This window comes from Crocodylus siamensis, chromosome 5, assembly GCF_052110815.1.
Source record: "Crocodylus siamensis isolate JL-2025a chromosome 5, ASM5211081v1, whole genome shotgun sequence".
Classification (NCBI taxonomy): Eukaryota; Metazoa; Chordata; order Crocodylia; family Crocodylidae; genus Crocodylus; species Crocodylus siamensis.
In genome coordinates this window covers 65,192,574-65,217,187 of record NC_143399.1, presented here as the reverse complement: position 1 = coordinate 65,217,187, position 24,614 = coordinate 65,192,574, and the positions used below count along the sequence as shown (strand labels likewise).

At 45.6% G+C, this 24,614-nt stretch overlaps 1 protein-coding gene across 6 annotated transcripts in view; it reads right to left on the bottom strand.

The window, feature by feature from the left end:
• PTPRC (protein tyrosine phosphatase receptor type C) overlaps nt 1–24,614 on the bottom strand; it is a 147,851-nt gene that overhangs the window by 24,150 nt on the left and 99,087 nt on the right. For all 6 annotated transcript variants that reach the window (XM_090048864.1, XM_090048863.1, XM_090048866.1 and 3 more), the window contains 8 exons: nt 22,597–22,784; nt 19,969–20,029; nt 15,018–15,126; nt 14,001–14,032; nt 2,933–3,048; nt 817–907; nt 628–704; nt 345–381 (listed from right to left, as the gene is read on the bottom strand). In XM_090048864.1, coding sequence (XP_089904990.1) covers nt 345–381; nt 628–704; nt 817–907; nt 2,933–3,048; nt 14,001–14,032; nt 15,018–15,126; nt 19,969–20,029; nt 22,597–22,784 — 711 coding nt within the window. The remainder of the gene's footprint in view (nt 1–344; nt 382–627; nt 705–816; nt 908–2,932; nt 3,049–14,000; nt 14,033–15,017; nt 15,127–19,968; nt 20,030–22,596; nt 22,785–24,614) is intronic.

Below are 24,614 nucleotides of genomic sequence, written 5' to 3'. Positions count from 1 at the left end.
TTAGCCTAAATTAAAAGATTCTATGACTCTTTCATCATTAGCATATGTTATTTTAAAAACTTCTAAAACTTTTTCTTTCATAACTGAGAAGTGCAAAACCTCTCTAGCATACAACTAAATTCTCTTAATTAAATATATGAAGCATGATATACAAAAGTTCCATTCTGCTCCTGAAAAGTGATAACTCCCCAAACCAAAACTAACCTGCTTCCCTTTACTATTTAATAAAATCCATCCTTCTTCAGTTGCCCCCTTTTTTGCTAAATATATTCATGTGATTGATTCCACCACCTTGATCAGACAGTAACTAGAGAAAGATTTAAATAAAAAATGTAAAGTTTTACCTTGTGCTGCAATGTACTTTCTTGGTTCCTTGAAACCCTAATAAAAATAAGGATAAACAAGATGAAAAGGTTTCCCACATGAGAAATGTATATATTTTACATATAACATAGGAATGAATTTGATAATACCAACTCTGGAATAAGGACAAAAAGAGCTAAAAAATTAACAAGTGTCATTTCAGAACAATCAATCAAATGTATTTGGGAAAAAGGAAAGAAGATAAACATTTTTTCGATTGTTCAATTGTAATAAAATCGTTTAGTTTTACCAAAAGTCACTCACATCTATATAGCTTGCATTTATATAGTCCGATCCTGGTTCCCCCATTATTTCTGAGAGTTCAACACGGTTATAATCATCTGTTTAGATAATTTAAAATATGATAAAATTAATATGTTGTTTACATAAACTGAGATAAATGAAAGCAAGAAAACATTCATACAGTATAGAGAATTCATAATGAATACTTACATGGGAGAATATCGATGTAACGGTTTTTGTTCTGGTTACAGTTTTTGCGTGCTTCCTTAATTGAAAACTTACTAAAAATTCTTGGAATACTCTGTAACATACAATGTGATTTTTAATTAACCTAAAAAGTGACAACAACATTCACATTAGTTCCTAATGAAAGTTTGGAACCTAGTCTGTTTTCCACAAGAGTATCTTGATTCCTGCTGCACTTTTAGAGTGTATTAAAGGATATAAACATTAACATACTTTTTCATGAAATGAAGAGATGCTTCTCTCACCCTCAGAGGACTGATAAAGAAGCTCTGCCTTCAGTACCAACATAAAAGGTCTCTTGTTGATACCTCAGGCTCTGATATACTCTAATGAAACAAACAATGATAATAAAAAACTTCTAACTTAAATACTATGGGATTTAACGAGGACAAAGTTTGTTTTTTTTTAATCTGAGAAATCCAAAGCTGGATAAAAGCCTTCTTGTATAACTGATTTGCACTGACAGGCAGGGCAGGATTTGGCACAACTTGACAGCAGCCACTCAATTTTTTCTTGCTCCTTATTTTAAATAAATTACTACATTTGGAGATAATGGCAATTTTTATCTAATTCCATTCTTTTTTAGGTAAGCTCTTATGTTCATTACCTTGGTGCCAGAGTGCATTACAGAACTGCGTTGAGCAACATAGTTAACATCTATCATATGTGGTTTGTTCTCTCATCCCTCCCCAGAGGGAGAACTATTTATGTAATGAAATGTCTTGCTTTGATGAGGAGTTTTTTTGTTGTTTTCTTTTTTTAATTCTTGGCCAGTGGCATTTGTAATATTCCTTGTGAAGTGCGGCTTACAATAAGAAATAATATAGAAAAATATGCCTTTCTAGAAAGACCTATTTCACTTTATGCACCTAAATTATATATATACAACCTTGTAACTGAAGGCACTCCTGGGTTGTTTAATTATTGAAAGTTTAACATTTTATTCCTATAGCCATATTTCAGTACCTACATACAAGAATTTCTAAGACATCGGGCACCAAACAATGTCCAGCAGCTCCCGTGGAAGCTGCAGAAGGCTGTCATTTTTTCAGATCAGTTATTCACAAATATGAATTTAGAAACCTGAATAAGGTTACCTTGAACCTGAATTAGATATTAGACGACAATTATATTTTCATTCTGCGATCTATATTCTGTAGGAATGGGCTGACTTTCCATAATTAAAGCTTTTTTCCTGTATGAGATAATTTTTTATTACTTGGCACTGAATTCGCTGTTTGTGCGCACTCATAACTTCTTTACATACATATATACATTTTGACTATTGTTTTATGTTTCCACATACAAATATTTACTCTGCAGTTTGACTCTTTTTACATGTAACAAAGTATTCAGGAAAATGATCTAGTTAAGGGGCAAAAGTCCACTCATACTAGGGATTCTTCTCTGAAAGAGTCTTCTAATGGCCTGCAGATGAGGGACATGTCAAATGTATCTTAGGTTGATTGTTTAGATAGAACAGGGTTATAGTACATGACCTTTAAGAAAGCTACCACATAAATTTCTCTCCAAAAGTTATTATTTACTGTACATACACAGAACACAAACAACAGTGTGTTATGTGATTGAAAGGGGTCAAATTCCATGCAATCGTGTTCATATCAATATGACTACATGAGTGTAAATAAGATCTAACTACGTCCCTGTATTTTTGTTTATGTTAATTTCTGCTCATCATTCATCATGTATTTTATACAGATAACAAGGCCATCTGAAACCAAATTTGGAAGAAAATACATGTTGTCTGAGGCTATTTTGGTATGACAAGGCAAAAGGCACATAATATAAATGCCCTTGAAAATGAACACTGGAACTATACATTTGACTTTTGTCATTGATTAAACAATGAGCAAATCACACACCCAATCAAGAGTGATGGAATCAATAAGAAGAGTCCATATACAGTCATATGACCTGAAATGAGGATTCAGCTCTTTGTCTTAGATGATTTTTAATGCAGTGCAAATGGCTAGGCTCTCTAACGTGGCAGATTCTTTTTAATGGCATTTTCCAAAGTAGCTGGTTTGGGATGCGTGGTTCATTTCTAATGGTTACAAACCTGAAATTCATCCAGGAATAGTCTTCCTTCATCAGCAATCTTTCTCTTGTAGTTTTCCAACAACAGATCTGCAGGAATGGGCTCTATGTTCAGCAGCTGCTTTTCATCATCTTTAACTATTTAAATACATATTTGATATTTATTTCATTAGTGTGAATATTTACATAACATTTCAGTAATACATTTATTCTATAGCATAATGTGTTAACAAAAGAATAGTCAGTCATACTAAGCCAAAGATGGGTATAGCACAAAACTCTGGCCTCTCACTAGTAAGTAAAGGCTTCAAAAGGAACAAAACCCCTCCAACTATAGGGGGGCACCCACCAAAAAAGACTGCACAGAGAGAAAGCAACTGACTCTCTCTGTATGCAGAAGTGACCTGGTAAGTGATGGAGTATAGAGTCATTGCAACTTGTAAACCTGGCCTATAGATGACAGCAAAGCAGACACAATGATGGCACAGTGCTGTTTCCTTTATTACATTCTAGTTAGCCATTTACTAGGTCCAGTAAAATATACTAGTGTGCAAAGCACCTACAAAACTTTTCCACAGAAAATAATAAAAAACACTGCCAATCTTTCAAAATTTCCCCCTGCATAGTCTCTGAGCTCAAATGATCTATAAGGAAAATATACAGGGAACAATAATCAATCTTATTCTTTTTTATTCTGACAAGATAAAATCTTGTATTATTCCATATGGCAATGAAAATGGATTTGGAAATGATATCACTTTCCATTTAGCATAATTAATGTTAAAGCTAGAGATAGTTTTGCTTTCTTTCAACATGTTCATAATATATGGGAGTATATATTTTGAGTTTATCAATAGCATACATCAGTCATGTAAAAAGCAGCAAAATGTGTACAGTGGAAACTCAGCTGTAATATGTTACAATATATAATTGCCTTCTCCTTGGTTTTTGAACTGAAGAAAACAGAAAGCACAAGAGGTCAAAAATTACTCTTTCAGAATTAATACCCCCCCCCCCGAATTGTAACAATTAGTTCATACAAGAAATTTCCCAGAATTTTGACTGATAATCCCAGTCAACCCAATTTCTTTTTAATATAAAAGGCAAACTAATTGTGCCACATTTCCCATGCTAAACAAAATAGTCTCTTAGGATTGCCTACTTTAACAATTTAAAACAATAATTTGTCCCCAATCTGGAATTAGTAGGTACTACCTATCAATCCTATGACTAACCTTTCCTTCCTATTTTTAAGAGCAATAAAAATTGCTCTAGGGCTCCTTCGTGTGCTTGAGCTGCCTGCCAGGATTTATTTTTTGGGAAGTTTTCTGGTGTTGGCTGAACCTATACCTTTTTGCAGAGGTTATATACTTGTTGTAGGAGTCTCCTGTGGTAATAATATGGCTGGGGAGCAAAATTTAATGCAAACACCAATGTGAAAGGTTAAGAGTGTCATGTCTGAATTCAGCCTGTCAGTTAGAGTGCCGATGCCAGCAAAGCAAAAGACTATAATAACTTAGTAAGGACACAGGCCATAAAAAACCCCTCAGCACTAGTGGCCTTTATTTTTCTACTGAGAGATGCATTGCAGTTGGATTTTGTTAAAAGTTCTGTTCTCCATGTTTTAGAAACTTGTTGACTGCAATGATAAAGACTGCAGGTGCACAACACATGTTTGACCTTTTGAACCCGCTGAGGGCAGTAAAGTACATCAGATGAATAATGTATTTAGGTCAGATAAATATGTATCTAGGTCGCAAGTGTAAGAACGTAATTGGCGGTCAGTAAATATTCATAATTGGCATGTAGCGATTGGTCACTGATGACTATAACTAACAGCAGACGCCTGCTAAAAGCCGGAGAACTCCGAGCACACCAAGGAGACTGTCCCGGGAGGCAAAGATACTTACCAGCAACTCCTGAGCTGGGGAAGGGAGACCACGAGGCAAAACCCGCGCGGCTCGTCAGCCGCTTGTTTATACAGCTGCGGCCAGCCAGTGATGCAAGCGCGGCGTGCCAGCTGTCACGAATAAAAATGGTGGCACACGCCGCGGGAGGCAGGGAGAAGGGGGAGATGCTGCTCCCAATGCCCTCACCACTCGGACCAGCAAGAACAGCAGAGCACAAGGGGAAAGCACCCCGGACGGGGAAAAGAAGAGGCAGGGATGCCGCGGGAGCATCGCCGCAGAGGCAACTGGCAGGGAGACCCGGGATCGCCCCTGTAGTACTACAGAGGGTATCCCCGACGACGGCAGACAGAGGCAGACAGCCTACGGGGAAGCCCCAGAGAGAAGTGCCTCCGGAGGACACGCTGCCGCTGGACCAGGAGGTGCCGGGGAATGGGGCTAGAACTGAACACCTAGGCATGAAGCAGATGGGGCTTCTGTAAGGTGTGTGTGGGGGCAATTAAAGGGGTGGTATGCCCAGTTTGTGTTGAGCCTTTTTCGTGTTTTGTGTTATGCTTATCTATTCCCTGAGTTCTAGGGGAGACCAGGGGGCATTAGACTGGTAGCAGGTACAGTCTCAGTCGCAGAAGGGAAGCTGGCCCCTATTTCAGTAATAATCCTAGAGCAAGACAACTAACAGCTTGACAGCACTGTAAGGAGGTGTGAGACTGGGGTGCAGGAGTGGCGGAGCCCCAAGTGTGACCGCTGGGGTACCCTGGGCCACGGGCATGCACGACAATTGACCCCTAACACTGATAATATCAAGTCATAGCAGGCTGGAACGGGGTCAAGGAGTCGGGCAGAGAACATTCACTTGGGCAGTGGCAGGAGCGCCGACAAGGGATAACACCAACCCCACGGGAAAGAGCGACCTGAGAACAGCTAGTCGCATCCCGGTTGCGACAGAGTGGTGCATTGGCTGGGAAACTGTCTGGGGATTACCTAAAGAAAATGCAATGGACAGAGATGGCAATGACTGACCTGTTGGGGCAGAACCTCCAGGTTCTGACACAGCTTGCCGGGACCCAGCAGAGGATGCTGAAATGGCAACAAGACTGGATGCAGCAGAGCTCGTCCACTTCACAGATGCCAAAGATGATGTCAGAGGACAATCCCAAGGCTTACATTGAGGCCTTTGAACAACACGCAGTTAGCACTGGCTTCGATAGGCGATTATGGGCAAGTCAGTTAGGGGTTCTGGTGTTAGGCAAAGCCCAGGCCGCGTATAGGGCTCTCACACGTAAGGAAGCCCTGGATAATGAGGCTGTCAAGGCAGCCATTCTCTACAGATTAGAAATCAGTCCAGAACATTATCGACAGCTTTTTAGGGCCAAGAAAGGGGCAGAAGAGAGACAGCCGAGGCTCCTCCTGCAAGGGTTACAAGATCTCTTTGGGAAATGGGTTAGTTTGCCTTCATGTACGGTTGCTATGATAGTTGATAAGGTTATATTAGAACAGTTCTTAATTGACTTGGAGGAAAGGACCCATAGATGGGTCCATCAGCACTCACCCGCCTCTTGTGATAAAGCATTAAAACTAGCCGAGGCCTTCACAGCTGCGGAGGCATGCTACCCAAGCAAGAGGCGTGGGACCACACCTCCGGCGCCAGCTGCCAGGGAAGCCGAGTGTCGGAAAACCGGCCCCAAGAATCAAGGCGGAGACATGGTCTGCTATCACTGCGGATGAGGGGGATGTTTCGCACGAGAGTGTCCAGAAAGGGCTGCAGAAAGGTGGCAGCCGAGGGGAGGAATAGAACTAGGAAGGGAGCCCGCCCAAGGCGAGCCGATGGATTGCAGTTATGGGGTTGGAGGCGAGGGCCTGGTGTGGCAGCACCCAGTAGTAAAGGCTTGGATTGAGGGCCACCCGGTAAAGGCTGTGTTAGACTCCGGGTGTGCCCAATCGATGGTAAAAGCCAGTCTGGTGAAGGAACATCAGAACCGCTGGGCTGAGCTGGTGAACATTACGTGTCTCCATGGGGAGTCCCAAGCTATGCGTTGAGCATGGCTTGATCTCCGGGTTATGGAACACCAGGGAGACTTATTAGTGGGCTTAGCCCCACGTCTGGCCTGCGACATGCTGTTGGGCCGAGACTGGGCCCCTCTATATGATGTCATGGACAGGGTGCAGGATGTGGAGACCACCCGAGGAGCCCTGGGAAGGCTGGCTTGGTGACGCCAGAGAGGAGAACAACCCTGTGGATGAGACGGAAGAGCCTTTTGTTGATCTACGTGACCTTGCCAGTGGCCAGCAGTTTAGGCAGGCGCAAGAAGAAGACCCGGGATTGCGAGGACCCTGGGAACAAGCCATGGATGGATCCTCATGACAAACATCCAGGGAAGGCCCAGCCAGCTATTTTGAGGTAAGGAACAACCTCCTTTATAGGATATTGTTGGATAGGGCTGGAGAGGAAGAAAAGAGGCAACTAGTTATGCCGGAATGTTTCCGGAGAGCTGTGTGGGTATTGGCCCATGCCAGTCCAGCTGGAGGCCACTTGGGGAGGGACCGCATGTTAAAGAAAATATTGAGGTGGTTCTTTTGGCCTAAAATAGGTGAGGACATAGCCCGCCGGTGCGCGCAATGCCCCGTCTGCCAAAAGGCCAGAGAAGACCGACCACCTCGTGCCCCTCTGAGGCGGATGCTGATAATCGACTTGCCTTTTTCAAGAGTTGTGATGGACATAGTAGGGCCACTACCACACAGTAGCAATGGGTATCAGTACATTTTGGTGTTTATCGACTATGCCACAATATACCCTGATGCTGTACCCCTGAGAACAGTAACGGCTCCAAAAATAACAGAAGAGTTAGTGAAATGGATCTCTCGCATGGGGATTCCCCACGAGATACTTACAGACCAGGGCAGGAACTTCATGTCCGGAGTTCTACGGGGAGTCTGCCAGACCCTGAAAATCAGGCAGCTGCGGACGTCCGTTTACCACCCCCAAACCAACGGGTTGGTAGAACGGCTGAATGGAACGCTGAAGAGGGTGCTGAGGAGGTGTATACAAGGGGACCCACGGCAGTGGGACCTGATGCTACCGCTAACCTTATTGGTGCTGAGAGATGCCCCTTCCGAGCCATTAGGATACTCCCCATTTGAATTGGTATTGGGCCATCAGCCGCGAGGACTACTGCAGATTCTTCGTGAGGGATGGGAACAAGGCCCAACAGTTATCAACAATCCCTCAAGATATCAGCAGGCGTTCCAACAACGGGTCCAGAATGCGCGAGAATTGGCCGCAGGTAATTTAAGACAGGCCCAACCACATCAGAAGGAAAGATACAATGCCCACGCTAAAGAGCGTGAATTTCAACTTGGACAAAAGGTACTGGTCCTGTTGCCCACCTCACCTAGTAAACTTCTGACCCAGTGGCAAGGCCCCTTCGAAATTACATGGAGAGTTGGCCCAGTGGATTATGAAGTCCATCGTCCGGGCCATCTAAGACCCAGGCAAATATATCATGTCAACCTATTGCGGGAGTGGCACCAGCCTGAGGGTTGGGCCGCTTTCATGACCAAGTTGGCCAAGAACTCGAGGCTACAAGAACCTGACAAGGAAAAGGAAACTCCTGAGTTGATGAAAGAGCTTCATATAGGCACCGAGCTCACACTGGCCCAAAAGAAAGAAGTATGGGAACTCCTCAGGGAATTCCAGCAGGTCTTTTCAGAAAACCCAGGGAAGGTGAAGAATGTGTTTCACCCAATTCTGACACCTCCGGGAACCATAGTTAGGGACCGATGGCGGCCTCTGCCACATCACCTAACATCTGAAGTGAAAACAGAAGTAGAAAAAACGCAAGTCCTCGGCATCTTCAAGCCCTCTCGAAACCCCTGGCGAAGTGCCCTCATACCTGTGCAAAAGCCCGATGGAACACTGCAATTGTGTATCGATTATCATAAATTGAACTCAGTCGCTACATTCGATGCCTTCCCCATGCCTCGGGTAATGGAGCTAGTAGAATGAATCGGAGCAGCCCAATTTATAACAACGCTAGACCTGGCAAGGGGCTACTGGCAGATACCAGTGCGGCCCTGTGACCAAGCTAAGACCACTTTCGGGACCCCATGGGGTTTATATGAATTTGTGCGAATGCCTTTTGGGCTGCACGGTGCAGCCGTAACTTTCCAGCGGCTAATGGACCATCTCCATGGAGTATGTGGCCGCATACATCGACAACATTGTTATTTTTACCTGGTCCTGGAGTCAACACTTACGCACTCTAAGGGCTGTATTAACTGAGTTGCAGCAGGAGGGCCTAACGGCGACCCCGCGTAAATGCGCTATCGCCCACACTTCTACCAAATACCTGGGTTTCCGGGTGGGCCAGGGGACCATTCAACCCCCGGAAGATAAGGTCCAGGCTATACGGACCTTCCAGGCCCCACGCACACTTAAACAACTAAGGTCCTTCTTAGGCCTAGTAAATTATTACCATAGGTTCGTGCCACAATTCGCTGAAATAGCCACACCTTTGTCAGAAGCTTTGAAGGGGCAGCCTCGGAAAGAGATACTTTGGACGAGAGCAATGCTCCAAAGCTTCCAAGCCTTGAAAAAGGCCCTCTGCAATGAAGTTATTATACATTCACCAGATTTTAACAAACCTTTCACACTGCAGACCGATGCCTCCAACACCGCCACTGGGGCCGTTCTAACACAACACGATGACAACATAGACCGACCGGTAGCGTACGTGAGCAGAAAACTATAGTAGTAGGTATAGTTGCCCACTGAGACCAGGTATGCAACAATAGAGAGGGAATGCCTGGCTATCCGGTGGGCGGTGGAACACTTTCGGTATTATCTACTAGGCCGGGAGTTCACCCTTATCACTGACCATGCACCCTTAAAGTGGCTTAGTTCCACCAAAACGGACAATGCGCGGATCATGCGCTGGGCGCAAGCATTACAACCTTTCAAGTTCCAAGTCCAGTACAGACCAGGAAAGGATAATGTAATGGCTGACTTCCTGTCTAGGTGTGGTGAAGACCCAGAGCCGAAGGTTGACAGCCCACAACATCCCGTCATACAGCGAGGCACTAGTGCCACCAACTGGTACCCTGAAAAACCGCCACAAGGCAACTGGCGGGGGGGGGCTATGTCCCGGGACGCAAAGATACTTACTGGCAACTCCTGAGCCAGGGAAGGGAGACCACGAGGCGAAACCTGCGCAGCTCGTCAGCCGCTTGTTTATACAGCTGCGGCCAGCCGGTGACGCAAGTGCAGAGTGCCGGCCGTCATGAATAAAAATGGCAGCACACACCGCGGGAGGCAAGGAGAAGGGGGAGATGCTGCTCCCAATGCCCTCGCCACTCGGACCAGCAAGAACAGCGGAGCAAGAGGGGAGAAGCACCCTGGATGGGGAAAAGAAGAGGCAGGGACGCTGCGGGAGCATCACCGCAGAGGTAACTGGCAGGGACACCCGGGATCGCCCCTGTAGTACTACAGAGGGTATCCCCGACGACGGCAGACAGAGGCAGACAGCCTACGGGGAAGCCCCAGAGAGAAGTGCCTCCGGAGGACACGCCGCTGCTGGACAGGGAGGTGCCGGGGAATGGGGCTAGAACTGAACACCTAGGCATGAAGCAGATGGGGCTTCTGTAAGGTGTGTGTGGGGGCAATTAAAGGGGTGGTATGCCCAGTTTGTGTTGAGCCTTTTTCGTGTTTTGTGTTATGCTTGTCTATTCCCTGAGTTCTAGGGGAGACCAGGGGGCATTAGACTGGTAGCAGGTACAGTCTCAGTCGCAGAAGGGAAGCTGGCCCCTATTTCAGTAATAATCCTAGAGCAAGACAACTAACAGCTTGACAGCACCGTAAGGAGGTGTGAGACCGGGGTGCAGGAGTGGTGGAGCCCCGAGTATGACCGCCGGGGAACCCTGGGCCATGGGCATGCACGACAATTGACCTCTAACACTGATAAAATCAAGTCATGGCAGGCTGGAACGGGGTCAAGGAGTTGGGCAGAGAACATTCACTCGGGCAGCGGCGGAAGCGCCGACAAGGGATAACACCAACCCCATGGGGAAGAGCGGCCCGAGAACAGCTAGTCGTGTCCCAGTGGCAACAGAGACACAGTCAGCAGATTGGCCACCTGCAGACATCTTCTCCCCGCTAACCGATCTTCATTTTGGCTCACTTCGTTCCTCACCGGTTCGTCTGTTCTTCTCGTCAAAGAGCTCTCGGAAGTTTACTGATCGAAAGTGCATTATAGTTTCCCCTTGTGTATGAGCTGTTGACCAGTTCTGGGACTATTGAGTTGGGCAGCCGCACCTAGCCTCCGAGTTAGAAAGCAAGGGCTCGGCTCAGGAACCCCGTGAACCAACAGACCCCTTTAGATTGTTCTGTTTTATGCACTGTAACTGAACAAGTCAGCTATCCTGCCTATGCTGCGACCACCGGTAGCATAAGTAGAATAAAATTTTCATATAACCACTACACTTCAAGCCACCTGACTCCTACTCGCTGCTATTCCCCACCTGTCCCGTCATCTACCCCTTCTGCGCCAAGCCAGTCGTTCCGACCCAGGCTCACAGGTCAAGGGTACACCGGTGGTCGAGGCGCAACAAAGAGTAAGAGGGCTACCAGATACAGTAAGCAGAAGGATGGTGTGTCAAAAAGTTTTTATAACTGAGCACAGAGGTATCTCATGTTGATGCTCAGTTCTTCACTTGTGGAAAGGTCTTTTTGGAGGGAAATTTGGTTCACAGATGAGCCCCGTAAGTGTCTAGAGGTCTGTTTTGGTCATATTATGGCCAATGTCTGAGGAACAGAAATAGATTTGGTGCCAAACTAATAAATACAAGGTTTTCCTTATTTTGAAAACTTTTAGTCACGTTCCAGCCACTCACTTCATATACTCATTGTGACAAGCCAACTGGTGTGAGAGAGGGTTTGTGTGTCTGACAGAGGGCATAAGTCTTTTTATTAAGCTTTATTAAGTAAGCTTGAGGCCTACTCAGAGAGCTGGTAGCCCAGGGGGGCAGGGGGTGAAGGCAGTGAGTGGGATCCAATGGTCTAAGAGCCCAGAGAGGGGCTGTGGGGGTCCACAAACCCAGAGAGGGGCTGTGTGTGGGACCTGAGGGTTCACCAGCCCAGAGAAGGGGCTACAGACAGATACTGCCAAGGCTGGGGAGCCTGGATGTCCCAACAAGTCCAGAAGGGACCATGGCTGGAGACCAAGTCCAAGGGGGCCAGTCATGCCAGAGAGCCTGGAAGTTTCAAGTGGTCTAAGAGCACGGCCAAGTCCAGGACCCAGGAGAGGCTAATGGTCCAGGAGGGATCACAGTTGGGGACTGCTGAGCAGGAGAGCCTGGAGATCTCAACTGGCCCAAGAGGGGCCACTGTCAGAGACTGACAGAGTCAGGGACTTGCAGCCAGGGAGGCTCAAGCCTATAAGCCTAGTCCATTATCATGGGCCTGGGCTAAAAGGCTCAGAGAGACTATAGGGAGAAGTGGCCAATAAGGCCAAGATCCCTAAAAGGTAAATGGCTATAAAACAGAGGTGGGCAAATATGGCCTATGGGCTAGATCAGGACTCTGTCCAGCCTGTGGTGGGTCCCTTAGTCCCACCAGGCCCAGGCAAAATCCAGCCTGTGGTGTGTCCCATCACCCCTTAGGACGCAGAGGGGCTGGCGCACCTCCGCACCTTTCTTGGCAGTCCAGGCAGCAGCAGCTCCTTCTAGCTGCTGCTGTTGCTATCCCCAGCTCTACTGCATGCCCAGGGGATGGTGGGACATGCCATGGGCTGGATGGCATCTGGGCCTGGTGGGACCAAGGGACCCGCCGCAAGCTGGACAAAGTCCCTCTGGAGGTAGAATCCAGCCTGCAGCTTGGATTTTTCTCACCCTTGTTGTACAGTCATTTGCCTTATAGGGGTCTTGGTCTTACTGGCCTCCTTCCCCTATACTAACATTGGACCTTTTAGCTCAGGCCTTGATAAGGAGTGTTGTTTACAATAAGAGATAATAGAGAAAAATCAAGACAAATAAAGGTCTATTTCACTTTATGCACCTAAATGCATAAACCTAAATGCCCGTAACTAAAGTTTTGGGCACCCATGGGTTGTTTAATTTATGGGAGTTTAATGTTTTGTTCCTACATCCATATTTCAGTACCTAAATACAAGAGTTTCTAAAACACTGGGCACCAGCAGCTCCTGTGGAAGCTGTACCCCATGTTACTGACAGGGACCTATGCACACATGTCCCCTGGCCCACCCCACACCCACTCCAGACTTGGCCCAGTGGAGTGAACCAGCTCTGGACCAGCCAGTACCCATGCAGACAGCCCTAACCCCAGCCTGCCCCATGCCTGCTCCGGACTCAAAGTCACCCACCCATGCTGAGCTGGAGCAGCAGCAGCAGGGTTGGTGGCCAGGCAGAAGCTGTTGCTCAGCATGAGGGAAAAGCAGCCCCTCCCCTTCACTGCTGCCAGGTCCTTCTTGCTGTAGCCACCTGGAGCCTGCACCCGGGCTGCCCTGTGGCTCCTCTGCACTGTGACCACTGCCCTGCTGGGTGGCCCAGAGGCATCAGTGATGGCGGTGGAGAGGAGCCATAGGGCAGCCTAGGCATTGCTCTGGGCAGCTGCAGCAAGAAGTGCCCAGCACTATCAAGAAGGAGGGGCTGAATCAAGACTACTAGAGACCTAGTAGTGATTTGTATGGACTAAGGCTCACTAAGGCCCATGGGCAGCCTTCCTCATTTAATCTTTATTAAGAACAAGGTGTGGCAGGTGATAAATCAAGGGAGGGCTACATTAGAGACAGAGCCAGGCAAGAGCCACACAGCCAACAGGGGCATCATGACTACCCCTGTGGCCTGGACCTGCCACAACCACATATAGAGTCTATTCATTAACTGATTTTTTTGGCTTTGACAACATTGAATTGTTCTAATATAGAATTGCTACTACATGTGCAGTGGTATTAGGCCAGAGTAAACTAACTACTACCAGACACAAGTACTATCCTACGGTGGAACAATAAACTGCGGTGCAAACTGCACTACATTAATAGCACATCTAGATGCTCCCAATATGTGTTAGATTGAAATTAACTGGGTGAAGCATGGAAGGCTGTGACTTGGAATTAAGCATTTGTCTAATATTACACATTTTCACTTGCAAAACATAGTGAAAAAGGTACTTACCTCTAACAAGCCCCACATCTTCATATGAATTCCTATAAGAAACAAACATTTATAAGGCTTTGAAATGTAAAGTGCATGTATGGCAATGAATTAAAGGAAACAATTAATTTGACAATCATAAGGCATGGACAGACTACAAGTTTATTGCTTTATGGAGAAAGGAGTACCTGCCATCTGATTTGTGGCCACAGTCATGTCTGTGTGCTCCTATCCCACAGTAAATAAAGCTAAACAATGTTACCCTTGAGTGAAAACATAGCTATTACTGTGCTTCATCTTCCACCTATGATGGATTAGAGTAGATAGATGGAACAATCACAGCAAATTAGACAAGACTCTAGAAAGCTCCAATCCCCTGCCTAATTATTAAACTAGTATAACAGTTTTGATCTTCAGACAAGATTAATATCTCTGCACAAAGTTAGATTGATTCCAAGGGGATTGGGATCCCTAAATTATATGAATATTCAGTGATTCTGAGATCAGAAAGATGTGAAAAGTGTTTTATACTTAGAGTTGTCTCCCCACACTGAGCCTTTTACAAGCTAATATTAATGAACAGTGAACAGTTAAAAAATACGTGGTACATATTCTCAGATGAATCTGTCTTTATAGAAATTTCAAGAAAATTCATAAGCATTTCAAGATTCTGAGTAGTTAATGAATCAGTAATTTATCAATACTTGGGATGAAAAATAATATGGACAGGCCATGTTTATTAATGAAAATACTGTATACATAATGTTATATTTATCTCACCAGCTTTTTGTAACCTGTACCAGATCAATCAGAGATATCCTGTTGCACATTATTCAGAGTCCACATTATAGCCACTGCTATGTAAGCCATCCCACATACCTCTTTGGTTTTGCTTGCACTGATTTTTAAATCAAGATTTTCTTTTTCAAACATCAAATGAAATATTTGATTTTCATTTTTAAATTTTTAGCACTATATTCAAAATCTTCTGCCTTTTCTACTTCTTTAAGGAAAAAAAAGTTAAAATGTGAAACTTACCGTAAGCTGTCTTTGTGAAGATTATAGATTTTGTACAGAACTAGAAGCAAGGCAACTGATGTGACAATAATCAAGAATGCCAAGAATATAATCAGGGCTTTAGAATTATCTGTCAACCAAGATAAGAAAGAGTACATCCATTTTAACTTCTTTTTAACAAACAATCAGAATTTTTATAACAATTGCATTGACCTTTTTATATGTTTATATATATGCGCATAGATATACCGGGTAGGACTGTGGGAAGTTTCAGGTGGTGATTCCATTTGGAGGAGATTCCGCCTGATTCAGTGGCCAAATCTCCAAATCCGAATCAAATCAGGGGACTGATTTAAAGGTCCAGATTGATTCAAAGCTCTCCAAATCTTTGGAAAAGATTCAAAGAGCTTTGATGATTTGGGCAGTCCCCAGTGGCTGCAGCTGACTCCAAGCTGATAAGTACCTGGGGCAGGGGTGGGGGTGAGGGAGGGGACCATGGGGGCTGGAGCTGGTCCAGGCGGGGCACCTGTGGAGGGGCTGGGGGAGTGAGGGGGGGTCATGGGGCTCGTGGCAGAGCTTCCCATGAAGCATGGGGGAGTGGGGGGCAGTAGAGACCACCCCCCACCCAGCAGCACCTGGTAAGCCAGGGCTTTTTTTCCCCAAAGAACCAGGAAGTGGGGCAGGCAGGGCAGCCATTACCGGACTGGGAGAGTGGGTGGGGGATGGATGTTGCCTGGCTGAATCGGAGACTCAGAGATTCGGCAGCAGCTGAATCTCCGAATCTGATTTGGCCAAATTGAATTCGGACAGTGATTCGAATCACTGTCCCCCAGATCAGCTGAATCCGAAGTGAATACTAGCCGCTTCGCACAGGTCTAATGCTGGGGCACTACTGTTTACAGTGCATTCATGGCATTTGGAAATCACTCAGAATTCAGTCAGGAATGGCATGCAAAGGGTTTAGGATGCTACTGTTATGTACATCATAAATCTTAAAGTATCTACAAGGTTTCTTTACATGATTCTGGCTTGAGTGGATACACTGACTATTTTGAGGCTAAAGCCTGTTTCACTTTGTGTGCTTAATATTACATATGCAGCTCTGTAACTGCAGTTTCTGTCTCTTACACAGTATGAGATTCCATCTCACCTGATGGAAAAACAAACTGCCTGACACACAGGATGGAGAAAGAGAAGGCACATCTCCTGCTCTTCTGTTGAAGCTGGCCCACTTTATTTAGCATTTTGAATTCATTGGATAAAATATAACAGTACTGGAAAAGTTACCATCTAAAAGGGAGAAGGTACCTAGGCTAAAACTGAGGGCCACACTCCCACCTGGGGTAGCAGCCATTTTACTTAGCCACACATCTTGTCATTTGTTATTTTGTTGCTGTTTCGTGGGTACTTCAAAAGGGGTATTGAGCTAAAATGCAGGAGGGTCCTCCCCTGCCTCCTTTCCCAGGCTCCCTTCACAGTTTTTATGCAGCGAACATTTTGGGACTTCCCTGCCTGCTCCTGTATAGCTACCCCATTGCAATCCAGGCCTACTGGGCATGTTTAGTGGACACATGTAGGTTTGCTCACAGAGCTGCACTAGAAACTATATATAAGAGCCCAAAAATGCTGTTACTCAGCTATGCCCTTGCCATTTAAATGCACAAAGGGAAATAGTATCTATCCCTTTGTTCTTAAACTGGTGTCATGTAACTAAGTCCAAATACACATGGCTTAGTTCTTCAGTACAGACAAGACCATTCTTAGTCAAATTCGAACTTGGATTATTGCATTCTACACGTCTCCATTCCTTTCAGAATTTCATTTAAGTTAATTTTTAGTTTGCTATCTAAATGAACCTGAATCCAAATCTCTAGATTCAATACTGTTGAACATTGGAATTTTGGAACTGGATCTCAATTAGGAGACTAAGTAAGAGTCTAAACAAAAGCATAGTGCTATGATACAGAATATGGCAAATGATACTCCAGTGGGTAGAGAGATCCAGAAAATACCTATATATTTTTAGTACACTTTAAAAGCTAAAATATCATTTTAATTTAAAACTGAATTTATCCATAATTTATTAAGTGAAGCATATATAAAAATAATTTGTATCGTCTTTGAAGGGCATAACATACCAGATGCTACACACCTCACGTAAAATGCTAAGGAACTTTTGAATCTTTAAATGTTAAGTTCTCATATGTCAGTTGGGGTGCAGTTTGATAAGTTTCAGAACAGTAGTGGCTGGAGTGTGTAGGTGGGTGACTTCAATCAGAAGCTGTAGTACAATGCTCTATGTGTTTCATAGTTTCATAGTTTCATAGTAGTTTCATAGTAGCTAGAGTCGGAAGGGACCTAGGTAGATCATCTAGTCCGACCCCCTGCCTTAGCAGGAAAGAGCACCGGGGTCAGATGACCCCGGCAAGGTGCTCATCTAACTTCCTTTTAAAAATCCCCAGGCTAGGAGCCTGCACCACTTCCCCTGGAAGCTGGTTCCAGGCCCTAGCCGCCCTGACTGTGAAGTAGCGCCTCCTAATATCTAATCTAAACTTACCCTCCGCCAGTTTGTGACCGTTATTCCTGGTCACTCCTGGCAGCGCACGGGGGAACAGGGACTTCCCCAATACCTGCTGATCCCCCCTGACCAGTTTGTAGCAGGCCACAAGGTCCCCCCTTAACCTTCTCTTGTGGAGGCTAAACAGGTTCAGGTCCCGTAGCCTCTCCTCATAAGGCCTGCCCTGCTGACCCCTGATCATACGAGTGGCCCTCCTCTGAACTCTTTCCATATTGTCCACGTCCCTCTTGAAGTGTGGCGCCCAGAACTGGACGCAGTACTCCAGCTGCGGCCTGACCAGTGCCGCATAGAGGGGGAGGATCACCTCCCTGGACCTGCTCGAGATGCATCTGTGGATGCATGACAGGGTACGATTGGCCTTCTTGACTGCCTCCCCACACTGCCGGCCCATGTTCATCGTGGAGTCAATGACGACTCCAAGATCCTTTTCCGTCTCCGTGCTGGCAAGAGGGGAGTTCCCCAACCTGTAAGTGTGGTGCCGGTTCTTCCTCCCCATGTGCAACACCTTGCACTTATCAGTGTTAAACCCCATCCTATTCTCATCCGCCCACCGTTGCAACCTGTCAAGGTCAGCTTGTAGCCTATTGCACCCTTCTAGTGCACCCACATCCCCCCACATCTTAGTGTCATCAGCAAACTTGAACAGGGTGCTTTCTACCCCCTCATCCAAGTCACTGATGAAGATGTTGAACAGTGCGGGCCCGAGGACCGAGCCCTGCGGAACCCCACTGCCCACATCCTTCCAGGTCGAGAAGAACCCATCCACTACCACCCTCTGGGTGCGGCCCTCCAACCAGTTGGCGACCCATTTGACCGTGTGGGCATCGACACCACAGTCTCCCAGCTTTTTGATGAGGACAGGGTGAGAGACAGTGTCGAAAGCCTTCCGGAAGTCCAAAAAGACTACATCCACAGCAACCCCTGCGTCTAATGATTTGGTGACCTGATCGTAAAAGGCCACCAGGTTGGTCTGACAAGACCTGCCACTGATGAACCCATGTTGGTTGCCCCTGAGCATGCATTCCCCCGCAAGGCCCTCCTGGATGTGTGCCAGGATAATTTTTTCAAAGAGCTTACCCGGGATTGAGGTCAGACTAACTGGCCTGTAATTTCCCGGGTCCTCTTTTTTTCCCTTTTTGAAGATAGGGACCACATTGGCCCTCTTCCAGTCCTCCGGCACCTCGCCAGAGCACCACGAGTGCTCATAGAGCCGTGCCAGGGGTCCCGCAATGACCTCAGCCAGTTCCTGTAGAACCCTAGGGTGAAGATCGTCCTTCTCCTTCTGTTCCCTCTTGACACTATTACTGCCTGTGATGTGTTGTGGATGCTCCCTTCTCCTCTTCCTCCACCTGCTTTTTGTGCAAAGGGGAGGTGTGCCACAAACTGTGGTTGAGCAGTGGTTCCAGAAACTGTCTTACCCACCACGTCTGCTTTAGGAAAAAAGGTGATTTCTTCCTATGTGGAGTGAAGAGGGAGTTACTGCTGTCTGCTCCTTAGAGAAGGTAAAGATTTGGAGTTCCATGTATCATCCCCACATTTTCCATCCTTGAACTACATCACTGGATTTCCTCTGATGCCAGTGATCAGGCTGTCTGCTAGTTTAGGAATCTGGAATGAACTTTCTTATGACAAAATTGGCAAACTCCTTTATATGATTTTTTCATTTTGCACTTGGCATCCAGCAGGTCTGGCTGACAGGTTTAAGTTACCATTCTTACAAGTTTGCAAGGCCATGTGTTAGATATGTTCTAAATTTTGTTCTTATAACCAAACAGAGGCTGCTAGTAATTGTTTTTGAACAAGTTTCTGGATAGTTAGGAGTTGTGCCTATGGCTTCCTTTAGGGCTAGGGACAGACATTCAGAAATCCTGAGCCTGAATTGATTCAATCTTTGCAGGTTAGTGTAACCTGACTAAGCTAAACTGGTTTGCTAAACATCCCCTCTGGACTGAAAAAATTCAGGCATATGCCTGCAGTGGCTTAGGCTAGACGCTGAGGGGCAGGGAGGGCACTACAGCAGCCCTGTCTTCCCTTCCACAGGGAAGCTGAGTTGAGGGGAAGTGGGGCCAGGCCCTGGCAGGCCACTCTGATGTGTCCCATACTCCCCCCCCTTCCCCTCCCCCCAGCAGGGAATGTTTATCACCCCTAACTCTGTGATTATCAACCCATTAAGAAAACAAAGCCTCTCTCCATTAGTTCAAGCTCTTCTTCAGTGTTGATGAGTAGTATTACTTATTTGACTAAGGATCAATAACTTAAAGGTTGGCAGGTGTGGCTCTTTATTTGGAAAAATGAGAACAGCAAAGCTTAAAATGTATACTAACATTGTATACTGTCTCTTAAATAAACCTGGATATAAAATTATTAACTAGATCACTGCAAATATTTACTTACATTTTGTTGTTACTGTGCTAGGAAGCCAATCCCCGTAAAAGATTTCATTCGCGGCAGTGATCTGAATTGTAGTAAACGTAAACAACAGTCTAATTTAAGTGCACTGTATTACAATGATTACAGAAATTAAAACAAACCAAAACAGACCCATACCAATATGGTCAGGGGGTATAAAACTGATTCTAGGAGCTGAGAATTTGTGCCTTGATCATTTTTTTTTCAGCTCCTAGATTTTTTTTCTGCTACTTAATTTAAAGTAGCATATCAATATATAAGAATCTGCAATATCTCTTGAATAAAGCAGTTATAGATAAGTAATTTTGCAAAGACATATTTTAATGTGAAAAGTAATATATTAAAAAAATTTGAATGACATTAGTATGTCACTAAAGGCATTATCTGGTAAATAGAAATCTATTCAAAATGGCATTAAAATATTGAAAGCAAAATTTTTAAAAGAATTACACCTTTCTACAATAAAATTAATGTTCATATATATGTATATACACAAGGGCAGATGTAGATGGGGTGCCATGGAAGGATGAAAATAAAAAGGATGCAGATGGAAGGATAAAGGACAGACAGAACCACAAGAAGACATTTAGAGAGAAGAAAACTGTCTTGAGGAGTATGAAGAAGGTGTGGTTTTACTAGAAATGTGAAATTTTGTCCGCATGTGAAGGCTACCCAGGATGAAAAAACTTTTGTTCAAGAGTCTGGGAAAATTAGTGCTGGATTCTGTAGCCTTGGATTCCTGATTCACTTTAATCAACTTCTGAATGTACCAAATAATCAAAACAACTGCTGCAAACAAGTGTACACAATGTGGGGAAAAATCAGTTTACAGCTTACAGGTAGTCATTTACTAAATATTACCTGAACATCATACCCATTCTAGCTCAACACATGCACCCTTTTGGTTATGTCTATTTTTATTTTTTGTTTTTGTAGGATTGACCCTGGGAGTTTCGCTCAGCAAGCCTCATGCACATGAGGCATCTCTCACTGTTTATATTTACCATGCGACAGCTGCATGGTAAAAGGAGAGAGAGCTACCTGGGTACTGTCTGGCTACCCCCAAGTTCAACAGCTTCTCCTCCTCCTCCTCTGTGCTACTGCAAGAAGCAGGTAGTACAGGGAAGCAAAGTCAGCTGTGGGGATGTCCCAAGGGCACCACATGCCCAACCAAGTGGGTGAGAAACTGCAGCCATGTGATGACTCCTGCCCCAGCAGGCTAGGTTCCAACTCTAGCCTTCTACCCCTGAAGCTATCTGCAAATGGCTGCTCATTGCACCAGGCAGGTAGAAAGGGTGGAAGGTGGCTGGAAGCTGGGGCGCCAATCACTAGGGCAGGAGACTCTCAGCTGCAGCTTCCACACGGGGCTTGTCTGGGCACCTGCTGCCCATCATGCGTCCCCACAGCTTCCCTGCATAACCTGCTGCCTGAAGTAGTGCAGCAGGGGAAGGAAAAGGAGGAGGAGCTGCTGGAGGCAGCAGGAGTCAAGCATCTGGGCAGCTGCAGCAGCAGCCCCACCAGGAAACTGTGTGCACTGGCTGGAGCCAGGCCAGTGCTGTCCCACAGATGCAGGGTGGGTGTAGGCAGAAGCACAGCTCCATGCAGTGCTGCAGGGGCAGCCATGGGCCAAAAGGAGAGGGGGTGTAGACCACACCTTCACTATATTGCCCGGGTGAACTCTGCTGTATGTGTTCCCCCCCCCCCCCACCTCCTCCCTCCACTCGCAGCCAGCTGGCTTACAGGACCTAGCATGAGGGCAGCCCCCAACATACACATGTGCACCCACACACTGCCACACACACATCCCACATCACGCAAATTCCACCCCCATACACACCCAACACACCAACTTCCCCACCCGAACTCCCTCCACACATCCACCTCTACCACCTACACCCCACACGCCCACACACAGTATAAGAGTAAGACTTTATCTGAAGCTGTTATACAATCTCCTCTATATACACTACTCAAAAACATAAAAAGGACAAAAATTAGTTTTTGAAATAAAAGTAAAATATCTTATAGTAGAAGTTTGATTTTTAGTATATTTGTTTTTAATATATAATTTGTTCAAATGGTATCTTCTAAAAGATTTTACATGTGCAGCCCTTGACAGCTCACCAAAACTCGTTAAGTGGCCTGACAGTCGAAATAATTGCCCACCCCTATCTTATGTCCTAATGCTTAAGAGCTTGCAAGTTTTGGCTGGACTCTGCTACAGAGTGGATTGAGGGATTTTTAAGGTGAATGTTGGAGGATTTTAGCTAAAAGACAAGTCTCTAGGTATGGAATTAAATAGCAGTATAGACATGCCCCTAGACTCTCATCTAATTTTGGCAATAATGAAACGTACATAACGATCATTTTCTGAAACGTAAAAGACACTTTTAATGCCATCTCTGATCATCATAGTTAAAAGTATATAAAATTATAAAACACTAGAGAATTATGAAACGAAGGCTATGGATAAAATAACTTTATCATGGTGGAAGTATTCTTTATCATGGTGGAAGTATTCATGACAAAAAACACATAAAATGCTAAAATGCAATAAAAACAATGTTCAAGTACCAATATTTTTTTTTTAAATTAAAAATTGATATATCTTACCTCAAATTTATACGTTGTCAAGTAGGAAAGATCTTTTTTTATAAATGTACATGTACTGTTTGTCTCATTTTTGCCCTCCCATTTCAGGATGAAATGTTTCCATGGACCATTTGCATTCTTCAAATGACAATAAATTTTGACTTTATTATTTGACAGAAATTCTGTTTTTAATAACTCGAATTCTGGTTCTGTTTAAAAAAAAGAAATTACACCATTTTTAGGTTAGCAGTTTAAAAAAAATGAACAATGTTATCTTTCCATCTACTTTTTACTGACTAAGCACCAACTCATTCCAAAATAGTTACTAAATTTTGCCTCCTGTAAGAACACTGGCCTTAATTCTGCAAAACAGAAATGTGCTTTGCTGAACTGGCATACCCATAATTTGACAGTGAGGCCATATTGTAACCAGACACCTCTTCACGTGGTTTTGTAAAGCTAAGTGACACAGCAGTTGCTCCATTTCATTACAGTAAAATCCCTGTTGTCTGGGATTTTACTAACCAGTAGGGCTGCGTGAGTTGGCAGTGATCTGATCTGGCTTCGGATCTGGCTGCTTTGGATGGTCGTGATCCAATCTGGAGCTCCAGACAAGGTTTCCACCTCGATCTGGCCAAAGCGACTCCGAAGCTTCGGAGCCGCCTCAGAAATCCGGCCATATGGTATAATGGGGAATCAATGGAAGATCTATAACTTTATTGTTTCCTGTCTGATATGGATGAAACTTGCAGGGATGGTAGCCTCTGCTAGGAGCATGAAGCCTGCCAAGGTTCAAGGAGATGGATGCAGGGGTTGGGGGGGAACTGTACCCCAAATTCTTAAAAGCAAAACTTGTGTCACGGCTGTGTGTTACAACACAGGGGGCTGAAAACGGCAGGAGTGGTAGCTCTTACTGAGGCCACAAAGTCTGTCAAGTTTCAAGGAGTTCAGTGCAGGGGCTGGGGGGAAACTGCACCCCAAATGCTTGAAAGCAAAGCTCCTGTCACGTCTATGTATTACAACACAGGAGGCTGAAAACTTCAGAGCTGATGGCTCTTACTGAGGCCACAACACCTGCCATGTTTCAAGAAGATCAGTGCAGATATCGGAGGTGAAGTGCAAGGCTACCTGTGGCCCTTTACATGCGCAGCTCCTCCCTCAAGTACTCCCTGCATGCCTGATACAGGGAGGGCACCACCGCCCTGCTAAAGGTGGTATGTGCAGGCACTTTATAAAATGGGGCCAGAAGTGCTACGAACCACCTTAACCCTGGTCGTTCAACTAGTTAGAAGGGCTGGATATCCAGAGCAAGCATCTCCCCAATGATTTGGGTGATCTCGTGTGCCTTGGGAACGCGCCCATCTTTCTGTCCGCCTTTCTCCCACTGGTTCAGGGTGGCCTGCCTCTGCTGTGGGGGTAAAAGGGGTTTTGGAGCGAGCAGGGGACTTCCCTTTTGGCACACTCACACTGGTGCCAGGATTAGCAGCAGGAAGAAGGGCAAGGGGGTGGAGTCTCCTCAAATGCAGCAGCATGGCCGTGGTGAAGCGTCTCAAGTCCTTGCCATGGCTCATGTGCCTTCGGCAGTGCTGGCAGATGGAAAACCTGGGATCATCTGCCACCTCAAAATGATCCCACACTACACTACTCCCCCACTTCTGGGTTGAGGGCAAGGATTCTGCCTTTTCCCCCTTCTCAGCAGGCTGAGGCTGAACAGCAGGAGGAGTTGCCTCAGCTAAGCCACTTGCCTCCACAACCTCAGCCTCCCCCAAGGCTGCTTTCTGGAGGAGACCTGGGTCTAGGGGAAATGTGAGGGGTCTGTAGCACTAACTGTGATTCCCCCTCAGTCCCCAGAATTGCCTGAGCCAGCGCGCTCAGCATCCCTGGTTCCAGATCCAGCTCCTCCTCTGGCAGTGGGAGGCTCATGCTGAGAGCTGAAATTGGGGTGGAGGAGGTAGTGATTCTACTGCTGGTGCCCACTTCTGGACTGAGTGGAGGTGGTGCAGGTGCAGGGACGATAGGTGCAGACACTGCTCCCACCA